Here is a 16,420-nt window from a genome sequence, read left to right as displayed (position 1 = left end):
GGAAGCAGCACGGTCGGTTTTAATTCAGTACAGTTTGTCCGACTTAGCGGTTGCGGTTGATTCGGTTTTTGGAGGCACAGTTCACCCCGTGGCAAGATTAGTGGGATGGAAACAGCTGATTTCTGCCTACCGCAGGGTGAAGTATGCCCATGGAACTTTCGACTGGTCGGTGGTGGTGGTGGTGGCGATGCAACCCTTTTGCATCAGGTAGGCGCATTAGGCTGTAATGTACGGTTTTTAGTTCAGAACTTTGGATTCCCCAACTCCTGCTCCCAGATAACGTGTGCAAGATTGATGAAGTTTAGTTGGAAACGTGGTTTCTCGTTTGTATCTTCGATCCTTTTGTTGCTCAGACTCCCTCATTTACTGACTAAAGCTAATGGTTTTTCTTTGTTTCATTTGTTTCTCATTACAGGTAAGTGTTTTACAGAATCGCTTATCAACGTGCAATATCTTGAAAGTCTTTTTCCAACGCGACGCTGTGCGGTTGTGTTGAGGCTGCTGGAACCAGGGAGTTGGAAAACAACAACATTCCCCACGAAGGTATTATCTCCAGTCTGTATCATTCCCCCCTAATAGATGACATCTTCTGCCATTGTTCCTCTCCAACTGTCAAACTAACTCTTCCTCTACCGTAGATGATGCGCTACAAACTGGTACTGCACGTGTGCTACACATTTGGACATGGGGTTTTGTGGGCTTGTAGACGGTGCGTAGCGACGATGGCGACGGTGGCATAAACCCGGACCAAAGAATGCGTGTCAACTACAATGTATGCCGTTCTCTACGACTGTTTGGATTTGTTATGATGATTCGGCTTGTAGATATGTGCATGTTTGTTTGTCGGTTAGTACCACCAGCACCAGTCACCAACAATGTAGTTGATCTCCATCAACACGCGTTGTCTCGTTGACGATGGTCCGTCGTCTCGTTGAGCTTCATGCCCGGTTACGAGTCGTTCGGTACACGGCGGCGGTCGTTCTCTCTTTCTCTCGCAAACAACCACCGGGCATGGGGTGGCGCTGTTGGCGACGAACCTTTCTCCTCCTGCGGTTCCCAAAACCTTGCGTAACACACACACGCACAGCGCAGACACATCACGCCGGGGACCGGGATCAGGCCTGATTTGTATGTGAGCGCGCGCGAGAGAGCGCGTTGTCTAAATTTATAATCAATCTAATTAAAACAAACGCGTGAAAGAAGAACGCGATGCGATGCGTCAAGCGATTTCATCAAAGATTGTCGCGTTGTTTGTCGCGCGCCGCCCCGTCCGCCCGTTGTTGTTTGTCCCCCCCCCGGGGTGCGCCTGCTCTGAAGCATTTCCCATTTCGGGCAGTGAGCAGTAGTGAGCACATGGTCGTGCCGTGTACGGGAGTCGATTCCCATCATCGTCATCGTCAGCGTTCCTCTCTTGTCTTCGCACCGTGATGTTGGTCCCCCTTTTAGCCCCTTGGGGTGCGCATGCAAAGTGCGTGAAAAACGAAATTTAAACGGTGTTACTCGGTGCGCGCGTGTTGCAGGCTAGAAGGCCCACATTTTTCGGCCTCACGGTACCGCGGTCGTGCATGGCTGTAGCCATGGCGGCGGCCACCGAGATAAACGTGTCGCTGCATGTGTCACCGTCCTAGGCGTGCGCAGCACCACGGACCGGGATGGAGTGAAGGCCGGCGGCATTCTATTTCGGGTTCTCGGGACCGTACGGACGCACCCGATCAACGGCGATGGCGGTGTAACGCACCGTCAGGTCCGTTGTCGTCCGTTCTGTTTTTTTTTGGTTCGTCTCCGGCGTCTGCCAGCGCGTAGAGCTCGATGCGTTGCGAACAGCACCACCACCACCAGCCCGCGGGTGTGTAAGCCGAGCGGATGAAGCGAATCGCTCATTATCAAACGTCAATCTAATTTACTGCCACCACCACCGAAAAACGGTACGCGGCTACCGGCACGCCGCATCCTTGCGTATTTCTTCTAATTCTACACCACCCTTCAGAGCGGAAGAAGCTGCACCGCGTCCCCCTTCGATTTGTTCGTGCGGTCGCTTCCCGGTTCAACCACGGCTCGACATTCTCGAGCCGCCGCACACGCTCGGCGTGTAGAGGTTACTCTTTCTCGGATCATCAACACCGTGGCATTTCGGGGATGTGTGTGCTGCCGGTCACCGTTTCGTGGACACGCAAGCACGCACGCACGATGAAGAAGAGCCGCGCCATAAAATGACACCAGAATTAAAAGCGCAAGTAGTAATTCGAGACCGTCCGGCACTTGAGAATGGCACTCTCGTTACCCTGCTGCGGTCGTTTCTGACTCTGACTGTTTTCTTTCCCAGAATTCGACGATTTTCCGAATGTGGCTTCGGCCACTGATTTGCGATTGTCACCAACCGATCCACGAAAAGAGAGGTGACACTGTGTGGCAGTATTAATAGACCGGGACGTGGTATCTTCCACGCAACTGTCTCAGCAAAAAAAGTTGCGGGGATAAGGACCTGCACTGCCTGGGGTTAAGGTTTATCGTACGCGAGGTCGGTCGATCACACCGTCCTCGCAGGACGTCGTTTGCGAAAAGGGGTTTTAGGGTTCCTCGTCGTAGCCTTCCCCAGAATGGTCCCTGTAGAACCCCCAGTTGGAAGTTCCGTCCGGGGGACTCCGATACGCCGAAGCTACCTCCATTTATCACGCTTTCATTGTGCAACGCAATTGTTTGCGGTACGCACACTTCCGTGTGTCCACTCGGGGACGTGATTTATGCGCCGGCCCTTAACGGGAGTTGGGGTGGTGGGTTCTCAGCTGTTATTTACTGTGCGCTCTGGTTGGTTCATTTTTAGCGAGTAAAGCTCTACTATCTTCGCTGCTACAGTTGGTCCAATTCTTTCCTTTGCTTTATAGTGGTAAACCATTGAATCGAATAGAGAAGATCGCTGCGAAGAGTGCATTCCCCGGCGAGCGGACCGTAGAAAATGTGTACGCGATAGCTCGCTTAAGTGATGCTGATCCCATTTGAAGGTTTTGATTTAATGGCCGCCGCTCTGCACGAGCGATGCCAATGGGGCTAGAGAGGCCTATAAAACGATTAAATGAATTTTCGAACCACTATCGAGAGGCAACTGTGGGACTAAAGTGTTGATTTATTGCGAAGTATTTTTAAAATAAGCTAAATTACATCAGCACACTCTTTTAGGGGGGGTGGAGACACAGAGAATCTTCTGCGGTGATGATTACATCTTCAAGGATCTGTTGCCTATTTTCCGTTGAACTAAGAAGCGCTCAAAGGTCCCCTGAGAAAGGGAGGATGAAGACACAGGGGCTTAAGAGCATTTGAAATGTTCATCAGTTTTATTTTCTGTACATTAAGAACTTTGCTTTGGTTCGAACAATTAACTTCTAATTTTGAACTTCCGACAGATTTCATACCAATGTAGTATAACTTCCACGAACGTGCTCATCGGCACCCGCGAGGCTTCTCGCTTATTAATTAGCCATGTGCAAAGGATCCAGGGCTCTGCGGGGGGATTCTAGGGCTGCCAAAATTTATTCCACCAATGAGAATTGTTTTTCTCCTCTGGGTCGGTACCCAATAATTACCACCCGGCGAGTCGGTGGAGCGGGGTTAGTCGGTGAGATCCGATTACTTAACCCAAAACCGGGAATATGCGCTTAGGGGTTTCGGTACTTTTCCTTAATAGCTGACAGTTGGATATGGCAGGACGGCAGAACCTCTATACCGCCCTCCACAGAAGTTCGTGTACTCCGTACTCTGGTGGGCCGGTGAGAGCATCATCTGGTAATTTGCATCTGCCCGGCACCATCGACGTGATTTATATTTGGCCGATGGCCGATAGTATTGCCGCGGCGAGTAAGAATCCTATCTCAGCAGAAGGCGTGGGGATATGGAACAGCTTGAGGAAAGCGATTAGAAAACTGTGATAGAGGCGGGGGTTTGGGTTTTTCCAGAAGTGACTGCTTGTTGTGGGGACGATATATATTTTGTGCGAGTGGAAAATGCGGTGCGACTACCGGATGTGGTTAAATCGAACCCCGGCATTTTGGGGCAACACGCGAGCAATCGAACCGTTGCCCCAGAACACTCACGCACTTGATCATACTTAATGGCGTTTACAGTGGCTCACGCACTGTTGTGTCCCCCGTTCGACTGCCAGTACGGGCGCGACATACATCATTTTTACGAGCAGCAAGATAATGTTTATAAATTACACGACTTGAGTTTGTATTTTTTTTGTGTCACAGAACGGGGCCTAGAATGTGAAAAGTGTCTTTTTATAAATATTTATTGGATCTTGAGGTGACCGAACTGGACGAAGTGGACGGTTTGGGCAGGAAAAAACGCAAAAGATTTCATATTAGAAGATTAAAAGCGGTAATAAATTGTTAATTGAAGCCTCCGCCGCAATCGGTATAAATAGATAGTGGAAAATTTGTAATACACAAGTCCACCTTAAGATGTGAATTTGAAGTTGGTAGTAAACGTCTGATTTATATGAGGTTCGATCCGATGACTGTTGGATGTATAACAATGCTCTTACCATCTGCTCTATCGGGGCGTATACGACATGAGCGGTTAAAACTTGACCAGATGATAGGATCGTATTTCCTGAATGAGTTCTTAGCATAATGTTAGTACTGTTTTACTTTCATTCCAATAAGTTCCTAGGAATCGAAATTGCGTAATGCAACTTTCTAGACCTTTCGCTAGTTTTAAATCGTGTCAAATGTGTTTCATTGTTAGCTTGCAATACTTTATTCACTTACGCTTCTGTCATCCAACTTCCGCTTGTTTCTTTAGCTAATGACACCAACAAAAAGCTGCTTTGACTACCGTTCTGAGTGCGTTTACTTGAAAATAGAACTTCTCCTCTTGCCTACACTGTTTCGCCAACATGCTCCACGTGAAGACATCGGCCTTTCGCCAGCGCAAAAACCTTTCTTCGCTTGCTTGCACGTCAGCAAAGGGTTCGCGCGCGCGGGGCGAATGTTGTTCCGTCAGCCTTCTGGTTTGATGTTGTTTCTCCTTGCCTCCTTGGCTCTGCGTGCAAATGCATGACTGATTATATGCAACACTCTCTGCCTTCGCGCTCAAGTGCATCCGTCTGCGAAAGGAAAAGTAGTGTTGTTTTCGATTGACACGGTGCGGTCCCGCGCTGTGCGTTGTGGTGAAGGATCGGGGTGGAACATCGTGAACCCTTTTCCTTTGCTTCGCGGTGGTCGGGATGGGAAGCCACCGAGCGAATGCGCAAATGCATTTTGCGTTGCAATTTGGGGTTTGTTTTTCTTTCTGTTGCTCCTCCACACGGCTGCCACGCGTTGAAGCCATTATCTGGCAGGTTTTGTTAGGCTAATGCCAACACAACACAGCAACTGGGTACACATAACCTTCAAAACCTGCGCCGCAACAGGGCGTCGGATGAGCGTGTAACATTCAATCTGCCGGTTGTGTGTATGTTGTTGTTTTGGGTGGTGTGGTTCGCGTGGAATGCAACATTCCCGGTTGGATTAACAAATGGGAAAGCTCATCATCCTGCTGCCCAGGCCAACGCGCGGCTAAGGTTCGGTAATGATCACTGCCCACCGTCCGCCGCCCGTCGGCCACAGTGCCAAGCGGTGGTTTCAAGTTAATGAGGTAGATTCGAAGGTGGTGGTACGCTTGCTCGTGTCCGTTCCCTTTCAATGTCCCACGTCCATCAATCCTGGCTAAGACGACGACGACGACGACGATGTTTGTTGTTCCGCGTCCACAACACACACACATCTTTGCTCGTCGTCCCGGAATCGCCAAGTCCCATCGGATTGCAGATTGGAGTCGAATATTGCACATGCCTTGGTTGTTCTCTCCCTTGGTCAGTCATCCCGCCCGCGGGGTGTCGCAAAATGGAGGCATAAATTAGTAACTGTCAAATGTGACTCCCAGCGTCAGATGTGTGTGTGTGTGAGAGAGTGTAGTGTGTACAGCATTTACTCTTTAGTAGTTTTAATGCGCTTACCCCTTTCGGAATCATCAAGGGAAGGGTACCCAAGAAACATTTCCTATAGCTTTTACACTTAAACACGTCTAAAGAATGCTTTACTATGAGTGTACTAAGCCTTATATTTTTAACATGTATTTTGAAGATGCTTAACAGTCTTTGAAGTTGTTAAAACTTTAAAACGTTCTGAAGACGATTATAAGACTGTCTGTTAAAACTATAATAGGAGCCACATAGTTTTAACATGTCTTTTAAAGTTGCTTAACAGTCTTTAAAGTTGTTAAACCTTTAAAACGTTCTGAAGGCGATTATAAGACTGTCTTATAAGACTTAAAAGACGCCTGGCTTTAACCATCCAGTAAACGTATTCTTAAGCATGTTTTAAGACTCGTTATTTTGAGACTGGGACATCAAGATCAACTGATCTTAATCAATGCTTATTAAGTCTTGAATGAAGGGAACTTGGGACAAACTATACAGGCTGCATCTAAGATACGCTAATAACGCAAAGCGTGAAGAAGCGGTTTTCAGCCATTATATATTTAAGCCATTATATAGTTAAACCTTCTTGCAGTGGGTGGTTATTATTCAAATTCTAAACAATTTTAGTTTTTTTATTCATGTTGCTATTAACTGATATTGTACCAAATCAATAAAATTTGTGCAAAGAACTGTCAAATTCAGAAATTCACAATTGTGTAAAGGCGCGCGTATTTCGGACACTACCTGTACGTGGAGAGTCTTAAAACTTGTTAATCTACACAAGTGCTTACTAAAGGTATGTGCTGTTTAAAACTATCTTAGTCACTCATACAGCACTACAAATCGACTGAACTTGTGATCAGGAAAGTTCTCTTGATCTTAAGCCAATGGAATCCATTTTAATGCATGAGATTGTTGATTTGTGTATCCAAAATGTGTCAGCCATGTTGATGTGTAGATAAACCAATTCATAATTTACAAGACAAATAGAAAAATGACTATTTCCCAAACGTTTTTCCCGTCATATTTATTATGCCACATCCTTGAAAAAGCTTTTTGTGAAAATTCAGGGCGTTTCAATAAAAACTATATATTTAAAAAAAATATTTTTAAGCTAAAAAGTTGCTTATTATTGAGACGCTTTGATATTTTTTAAATTATTATAATGTATTTCAACAGTGACATTTTCTTGGCATGGATTTCTGCTCATACGCGAGCGATTTCAGAATCAGAAAAAATATTAAGACAACATAATAATTCTCAAATAATTCTCAACAATTATAATGACTTCATAATCATTACTTCATTGAGTCTCAAGAACATATCCATAGCTATAAGCTGTAATTTTGATAATTTATTTACGCCTCACATCTTAAAGGTCTAGAAATGGTTTTAACAAGTAGTCTTAACAGAGTTCTGTAGATGGGCCCTTTTAGTCTTAAGTGTGTTTTATTATAGTCTTATTAGTTCATATAAGACATTCAAATAAAAAATGGAGGCTTAATGGAATAACCGTAACAACAACGTTAAAACTCTGATAAGATTTAAAATGTTACTTGGGTAGGCAACTAGGCGAGAATGTCTCGAACTGTGATGCAAACTGAACACGACACGCGGGGCTAACGAAACGGTGCAGTTGAAAAGCGAGCTCGTACGCGAGGGTACGTACAGAGACTGGGCGAAGATGATGTTAAAATAATTTAAATTGAATTCTGCACTCGTCGTTTGCGTTTATTTATTTTGTTTGCTGATGAGTAAATTACTCGCCGTAGCCAACACAAACCGCGGTGGCGGGGCATTGCTGTGTGTTGGCAACTGTTTGGACATTCCCAGCTGGCTTTTGGCGAGAGAAAAAGAGACAGTGAGAACGAGAGGTGCATGCAAAGGTGTGCATGTGTGATGTGTGACAAGACACCGGGCGACACATCTCCTTCTCACCGGCAGGGGTTTTGTTTTGACCGGCATCTTCTTCTGCGGGCCGCCGGCTTGTATCGCTCTAATGAATCATCCAAACCATACTTGCCGTGCGGTTCATTAAGCGGCACGAATGCGGGCGCGCGTGATCGCTTTGCTGTGTGTGTGTGTACGCTGAAGGGTTGTGTTTGTGTAGGGAGCGACCTCCGAGACCACGATTTATGGCGACCAGCCTGCACACAAAAGCCGGGGCAATGTAGATTCACCAGTGCTGATAGGGTTTTGTCGCTGTCGGGTGGTGGTGGTGGTGGTGTACCGTAACTGACTCTAGGTGTCGCGCTAGAAAACTTCGATGGCCAATCGAGAACCCGAATGGATCATAAAGTTGAGCCCCACGTCAAGAGATAGGGCGCCAATATACCTTTGAAAATCTGTAGTCGCTGTCCGTATTCCCGGGCAATACTTGGAGCAGTAGATAGTACCGTTTACATCGTCGCTACAGTCGTCGCCTCACCGTAATGTGATAAGATAAAGCGGGGCTTTGATGGGGTTTTAAGTCGTCGGCTAAGGCGTAAAGAAGGTGAAGGGAACGCGCCCGACGTGAAGCGTGTGATAGCGTGGTGATAACTCTGGCTTTAGGTGTTAGGTCCTCAGAGGTCCCGCAGAACCTACCTTGATAGCGCACTATCAGTAACCGATACTTACCTGTATTGTGCGGATAGGTGTATTGGGTTCTTCTTTTGGCACTATTAATTGTTGATTTATGTCACTTGTAGGCACCATGTGCCTGCTTCATCGGGTGGTCTGGTCGCTGACAAAGTTGGCGAGGGTAAGCGAAACACACACACATAAACCCTGGTAATATGATAAGCGGGAGATTGCGCGGGAACACGCTCGTTGGGTTGTTAACGTTTGAGGGCGCATAAAATGAGATGCAAGAGAATCGGTGGGTTAAAATTGGTGTCGTAAAACTCTGTTCCCCTGGTCCTTCAGAGAAACCTTCAATCCTGTGTGGTGTACTGGAGGAGTTGAGGGAGTTCCTAACGTAGACTTGTTTGAAGTTAGATTGGCTGCGCTTATGATTGAATCACCTTCCAGCAAAACGAGCTCTTCCCCACGCGTCGTTGTACAAACGTCGTTGTTGGGGGTTAATTTTTGACAGCTTCGATCAAAGAGACCCCACAGTGAAGCGGAGGAGCAAGAAGAAGAAAAAGTTATGCAGCGCGCAAATTTCGAGTATCATGGAGCATGCACGCGCCCTGCCTCGATATCGGTTTTTATTTCTTTTTAGGTTTTATGATTATGAAGCGCATTAAAAACTGTCCTTTTATTGCGGGCTCCGTTTTGTACGTGCACTAGTTTCATATTTAACGCGTCTTGCTGCAGGATGGACAAGAGGAGGCAAAGAGGGCGATAAAATTAGGCAAGAAGACGGCAAGAAATACACAAGTAAACGAGAATGGTCCATAAATGCGTCGGATCATTACGAGTCGTTTGTTGGTCGTTCGCGATCCAATCAACTCCTCCGTTATAATGACGGTATAGGGAGGTTCGTTTTTTGGTGTGGCTCTAGTCACGAGTCACTCGCACACACGCACGCGGAGGAGCTATAAATCATTTCGAAAGGCCAGTGGGATAGCCTCTGAGATCGTCGGCGGGGACTCTCTTTGACCTTGGAAGTGGGTCAAATATTTGACCAAGCAAAGTTGTGTTGTCTGCGCTCGGTTCGATGTCCTCCCTGCCCGGGCCGTGTATGTAATGCAAGCCATCGACCTCTGGAGTACGATGAGTTGGAGCTTCTTGTGTCTCTCTCTGTTTGTGTACTTTTCGGGGGATAATCCCCAACTCCCGAATTGTTGGCAAGGCGCACGGCGGGAGTGTTTGTTGTCAAATACATCTTGTTGGCCTCTTCTGAGCAAGTGGGTTTTTGGACGATCTCAGTACGGTTGAAATAATTACTGTCCTTCTCGTCGGTCGTGTCGAAACAGTTGCAGAGTGGATGCAGTCTATAAGTCTTGTAGAGGTGATCTTCTCAAGTGTCTTCTATTTTACCCGACGAATATGACAGCTTGTGTCCTTCAGTCCCGGTCAAAGCAAAACTATAAACTATCGCATTATACCGGTAGCTGCTGTTGTCGGTCAGAAGACATTTGAGTTGTCGTAGTTGGTGGTCTCTTTCCATCAATTCTGGTTCAGACGTTCCTAGAGTTGACGGGTAAGGCGAACGTCTGAGGTACATTTCGCAAAACCCAACCACTCCCGGCATACTCGGGTTTTGCTGCGGATTAAGACAAAAATTATGTGCGTCCCGTTGTGCGCGCATAGTATCTTAACGCGTGGATGAGCTTCTTCCGAGTGGTCGTGCATACTGTGTGTTTGCTCTTTCAAAGTCATCATCATCAGTGTAAGCCTTGAATCACGCGGTTATAGGTGTGCCGGCATCGCTATATCCGAGCATCCGGCACTATGAGCAGCAGCCCCTAGGTTGGTGCGTTATCGAAGACGGCCTAACCTTGAGCACAGTTGCATGTGATCCATGCGTCAACTACCAACCAAGTGTGTGCGTCCACGACGGTGTGTGCAGCTCCGGTTGCGTTGAAAAATAGACAACGCTCCGGTAACGGCGCACCGTAGCGCAAAACGTCAACGCGCAAGATCACTCGGAATGGGGGGGGGGGGGGGGGCGAGAGATGCGCCAATCACTACACTACTGCCAAATGAGCGATCATGTCACGCTGATGGTCGGTCATGAGCAACACTATGGGCTGTGGGAGTGTGGTGTAGTGATCAAAATGGAATATGTCGTACATCAGCTGGGAGAGTTTTTTGAAGTTGTCTTAGGACCTAAAGAGAAGGTTTAGATGTCCAAAGACGAGATCTCACGACTTGTCGATTAACCGGATCTTATGTTGAATTCAGAAAATCCAAACTTGACCGACTAATGCACGGGTTCGAGTTCGGATGTTCGCAGCTTAACACAACCTCGTTTTCCCACACCACCAACAGCCGCCGGAACACGGCATGTGTCACGGTCGTGATTCTGTTTGGTTCGGTTGCGCGCCGGCACCGAATTCCTAAGAGATTATCTATTTTTAGCCAACAAGCCGACCTAATCCTACCCCCATCCCAGGCAGAGGCACAGCGAGAGAGGGTAGAAGCTTCCCGTTTTCACGGCGATCATTGGAAGAAGTCGTTTGAGGAGTGCTCAGACTCGCACACCGAGACTCACCGAGACAAGAAACACGGCCTTTTCGGTGTTCGCAAATAGTGCCGATTATTGACGAGCATTGATGGTGTAGCCCCCGCAGTGCTGCTCTCCCAACGTTCTCTACAAGTTGTTGTATTTGCCGGTTCTTTTTCTGTGCGGTTTGGGGATTTGATTTGGAAAATCCGGAAGGAAAATGAGGCAAGCCAAGCAAACAAACATAGTTTCCGGTAGGTTGAAGCCGCGCCCGTTCGTCGTCACTCGCAGTGGTCTCTCTGCAGGTGGTGTGGATGTACAGTGTGCATCATAAATTTCCTTTCCACAGCTACACGCACGCGTGCAGGCGGGCTTCGTCGGCCGGCGAACCGTCGGTGGCGGGCGTAACGAAAAGGTGAAAATCCGTACGATTGAGACATTAATTTCGGCAAATTATGACGCTTAATGGCGTGTGGAGGTGAGTGGTCCATATCGGCGACATTTTTTGTTGTTGTTATTTGCTCACGTTGGAGGAGAACACGAGCATCGCGCATGTGGTGTGTGCACGAATGAATGGAACGTGCCGCCAAGCGAGCAGGCGAAGGTGCGTCACCGTGCGCGACGACGGTGTGTAACCACCGTTGGTTAATATTTATGTGTATTAGGATCACCACTGTGGGCGATACGCATGTTCTTGCCGGCTGTGCTGTGGTCCTTGCATTACTTCCTTTCGCTTCCGGCCACTCACACACACTCGGTACCAGAGAGAGAGAGAGAGAGCAAGAGAGGCTTTTCGTGAACGGTTTACGACGATGTCACTCGACGACCAGCTGCGCGCAGTGCCGCTGCGATCGCATTCGTTCACTCATCGTCGCCATAAACATAACCTGGCAGCAAACCATCTGGTCTGGAGGAAGTCAACCGTGACATTCACGCCAGCACGACCGATGCGTTGCTCCCCCCAGGACACGGTTGCGGATTATTCACTGGCCGGCCCCAAAAAACAGATTGAGCATGTTGTCAATCTGTTACAAAACGTTCTGTTCCGATTCTTTTTTTTTCTGGACGGTGGGAATTTTGTGCAAAATAAACACACAAACGCTCGGAGGGGTTGCTCATGGGGGTATGATCGTGGGGGTATGTAAAATGAGAAGCCTGAGGGCGCAAAACGTTGAACGCAGAAATAGGTGGTTGTTAAAAAGCCATCAACGCGTTTGCATTACTTGTGCGCGCGGTGTCTCTGCTTTCTTCCTACCGAAAATCCTTTTTCGTCCCCTAAGGTGGTTGTAAAGGAGGGCATGGCAAATAAATAAATATAACCATTCCGTCGCAAACCAGAGCAAATGAAGCCATTTTAATGAGACATTAACGGTAGAGAATGGCAGCAAAAAAACAACCTGCTACAACTAAACGATAAAGACGCGAGTGAAAGAAAGATAAAGAGAAATATAATCCTTGTCTCACACCGAGCCCGGCGAGAGAATGTTTCTTCGAAGGAAGGTTGGACTTCTTTACCCCAACTTCTTCGTTGGCCTCGCAGGATTGATGAGGTCGGGGTTCATTAACGAACCGATCTTTGGTTTAGTGTGGCGGCGGTGCGCGATTGGGATGTGCAGATTGGGGAGAACGTGTGGAAGCACACCGAAATAAAACAAATAAATGTGGTGTGGATTAATCACCGTAGTGGTGGGACTCGTTGGCGGATTGGAACATGCGGGGGTGGTGGATTTAATAATAAATAATATAAGACAGGGTTGGAGATAGAGGGAAAATAAATAAACATGGTTTCGGCACAGGTTTCACGCCTTCGGACACCAGCGATGGTGATGTGAGATAAATTAAATACGCAATCGGAGGGAGAGAAGCGCCATCCAGTGCCCACCTGGGCAGTGTTTTCGGTGTGTTTTGGCGTAGACTAATCGGTGTAGGAAATTGTATTAAGAATTGTAGAAGTCATGAAGAAGTTAGGACTACTAGAACTCAACTTTTGCACAAAAAATTCCACTTCAAAATCAAACCGATTTCAATCGGTCACTTTGAACTATTTCCTCGTCACGCGCTGGGCCTCGCCGCACAGTCAACACGAGCAGAATAAACAAACCATAAAGGTAACCGGGCTTCCAGTTTCCCCCATTCTTTGGCGGGCTCAGCCGGAGATGGAGACAATCTGTTTGGATATTCAAATCAATTCCCAACCGGCCTATCAAACGACCTCCTCTCCCGGAGGACACACCGTCTTATTCCCGAAGGGTGTGTGTGATGACGCTGACGAAACGGTTGTGCTCATTCTTAGGGTTGTCCGTTTTGGTCCGTCGCCGTCGTCAAGTTTTGCGGATGCTTCGAAATGATGTGCTAATGTGTGTTTGATGGCATCGCGCGGCAGCTGTGTGTGGACTAGCCCCAGTACTCGGATCGTCATTTCGAAGCAGTTAATGAAGATGAGGGGATATTGGTTTTTTCCTGTTGTCGGTCTGTCAGGTGAATTCCAGCAGGTTTGTGGGATATCAAAGGGTCATAACTTAACCTTTCGCTCGTTGACAGCTTGTCGTGATAAAGAGTTTCGGATGCATATTAAGCGATTGATTATCATCGAGTGGTTTGTGTATTGTATCTTGATATACTATACAATCTGACTTTTTTCAACCAAAATCTTCGAATTCTGTTGTGTCTCTGTAAAAGGTTTATAAATTCCAAACTCCCAACTTTGGTCGAACTTAGCAGTTTACAAGGTTGGCATTTGTCCCATTGTCTAAATGAGCTTAGTATTCGTTTTCCTTCCAAAAAACCGCAAAGCCACAAAACGTAGTCAGGACCGTAGTGAAGACAAAATTTTAATCCGATTAGTGTACAGCTGGCCCATGCGCCGGCGTGACCATCGATTCGACAAACAACAGGTTTCAGCTTAGAGAAGTATGATGGATTGGTCTTCAGAAAGGCGACCATCACATTGTTTCGTGTTATCTCTCTCCCCAATGGTGCTGACATTATCGTGCTGTGGTAGTAGTGTTGGACCACCTTTTAGGAACTGTTTGATTGCAAGAATTGTACATCAAGGTTACATCACAGTCTTATACATTTGAATAAATGTATATTAACACTAAAGTATTTGAAGATACTGAGCAGATTGTCATCACTTTTATTGATTATTCGTTGTGTCATGTCTCAGACATCTGGATCTCAACAATGCTTTTTATTCCTTACCCCGGGACCCAAGAAATCTTTCACCACAATTATTGCCTTATTTTGGCATAAAATTACAATATTTCACCAACTTAACAGCATTGAAGGGGCTTTAAAATCCACTCCGAAGGCTCGCATGATAAATACAGCCGCGTCGAATTAACTAGCTGATTAATGATTCACCGCTCAATCATGCAAACATTCGAACAGCGCCAAACCAAAGAGCACCGAGAACTAAAGGAATCAAGTTTCCAGTTTGGTTCTGTTCTTGTTTGGTGGTGGTAGGTAGAGAACAAATACAACAACTACTGCCCCTTCGAAACGGAATGGAATGTTGGTGCTCCGAGGTTGGTGCGCTTGCACGGAACCGAACGCGGACGAGTAAAATATCGGTGTCAAGTAGGTGTCGAACGGTTTTTCAATAATTAATCCACACCGCGCGGGCCCGTTGTTTTTATTCCACGTTTTATTGTACCAACCATCATCAGGGCGAGAGGGGGAAAAAAAGGAATGTCGCGCTTTACGAATCTCGTGCGCTTTTAATTCTGTACGCGGGTGTATGTGTGTGTGTGCGTAAAGATTGTAATTCTTACGGATTACGTATTCATCTCGGGAGAGCATTTTGATGGCGGTGATGGAGCACTCGTTACAACAACAGCCGTCCTACGTCACGTCAGGTCGTTAAGGCGTAACGAGATACTTTGTACCCTTAGGTGTGTGGCGTACGTGAGAGGCTGGGGAAGCGCTCATGATTATTGTTTCCTTATTTCAATTCAGTGCGCTTCCGACGCACCTTGGTCTTAACCACCCGCGTGCTGCTTGTACTGTTGCGCACCAGGAATTTACCGTTTGAAAGGAACAGATTGATGAATGCATAGCAAGTTGTTGTTTGGACTGGTTTCAGAGCTCTCATTTTAGGTAATTTGGAAAACATTTCTTGTTGAGTTCAACATCTGAAATATTTTAAAATTTATCTCAAAAAAAGATCGACTTTGTAGTGAATGTACTTTGATCAAGTCTTCAATCCGCTAAACCGACACCACTCACGGTTTTATTTGCGCCCATTATTTGCCTCATCGATTGCGCCAACGAGACGCGCACGTGGGTAATGTATGCAGTTCAGTGCCCTCCCCGTGAACGGTATGCATTTTTATGCAAGGTCTCTCTGTGACTCTGTGTCTGAGGGTTGTTGGGGCGTTGTTGCAACGTTTTCGCCCATTTTATATCGTGATTTCATTGCGATTGAGTCACACCTCAAAACACTGGCGTGTAAGGAATGTGCTAGTCAAGGCATATGCAAAGTGCTTTTAATTTGAATCCAATCGAAAGTATGAGCGAACAGTAACGTACAGCTCATACTTTCAAGGATGGCGAAACCGAACCTTTTTTCGAAGGTTTAATCGATAGTTAACTTACCTTGGAGTTGGAGATAGAGCCATGACTTGGGCGAAAAACACCGTTTTCAATAATCGATAACAATGTTCCTGTTGGTGGTGGTGGCGCATTATGCAATGCACGCCACGATAGAGCATCCTTCAGGAACTATCTTTCTTTTCGTGCACGTGCTAATGTGCTCGTAATGTGCTGTTCGACTTCTTCCAATGTTCCAAGTCATCCAATTCTGCTTTTTTTCACCTGGAGTTCTTGGCACACGTTGGGTGTTGAGATATGTCTTATGTTTGCGCTTCTAATGTTCGGTTCGTGCCGTTCTCTGCGACTGCATCCGGGGTTGGGAGGGTTATATTTATCGCGTGGCACTGGCAAAACTGGTAACAACAATTTATGCGCGATTATTTATTAGTTTCATTTCCTAAGTGATGTTTGGTTTCTGTGTCGAAGCAAAAAAAATGAAAACTCTCAGCGAACTCTAGCCGCTGGCGAACCTCTGTCGTGGAGATATTGAAGTCATTTGTAGTACACACGTTCGACCTAATGTACGGGATGTTTGGTTTTTTCTTGTTGTTGCTACATCTCGATTAAGCGATGAAATAGTACTGTCGTTATATGCTAATGATAATATGCTTGGAATAAGTCAAGTCTGTTCAGGGGGCAGCTGCTCGGCTCCCTACGTGCTTTTGCCGCTCGTCGGTCTTCCTAATGTGTTATGAAATATGCCTGCGTTTTGTTAACATTTCTCAAGAACCTTTGTGTGTGTGGTGATGCGATAAAAACGGGGATGCATCGCAAAA

At 46.5% G+C, this 16,420-nt stretch overlaps 1 protein-coding gene across 19 annotated transcripts in view; it reads left to right on the top strand.

The window, feature by feature from the left end:
* LOC1280613 (heterogeneous nuclear ribonucleoprotein L) overlaps positions 1-16,420 on the top strand; it is a 175,039-nt gene that overhangs the window by 23,351 nt on the left and 135,268 nt on the right. Inside the window, exon 1 of one of the 19 annotated variants that reach the window (XM_061658900.1) lies at positions 91-207. The exons of the other annotated variants lie outside the window; for them this stretch is intronic. Coding sequence (XP_061514884.1) covers positions 106-207 — 102 coding nt within the window. The 5' untranslated portion in view covers positions 91-105. Of the gene's footprint in view, positions 1-90; positions 208-16,420 lie in introns of those variants that run through there. 19 annotated transcript variants of the gene reach the window in all.

Source organism: Anopheles gambiae, chromosome 3 (assembly GCF_943734735.2).
Source record: "Anopheles gambiae chromosome 3, idAnoGambNW_F1_1, whole genome shotgun sequence".
Lineage (NCBI taxonomy): Eukaryota > Metazoa > Arthropoda > Insecta > Diptera > Culicidae > Anopheles > Anopheles gambiae.
This window is presented reverse-complemented; position numbering and strand designations above follow the sequence as displayed.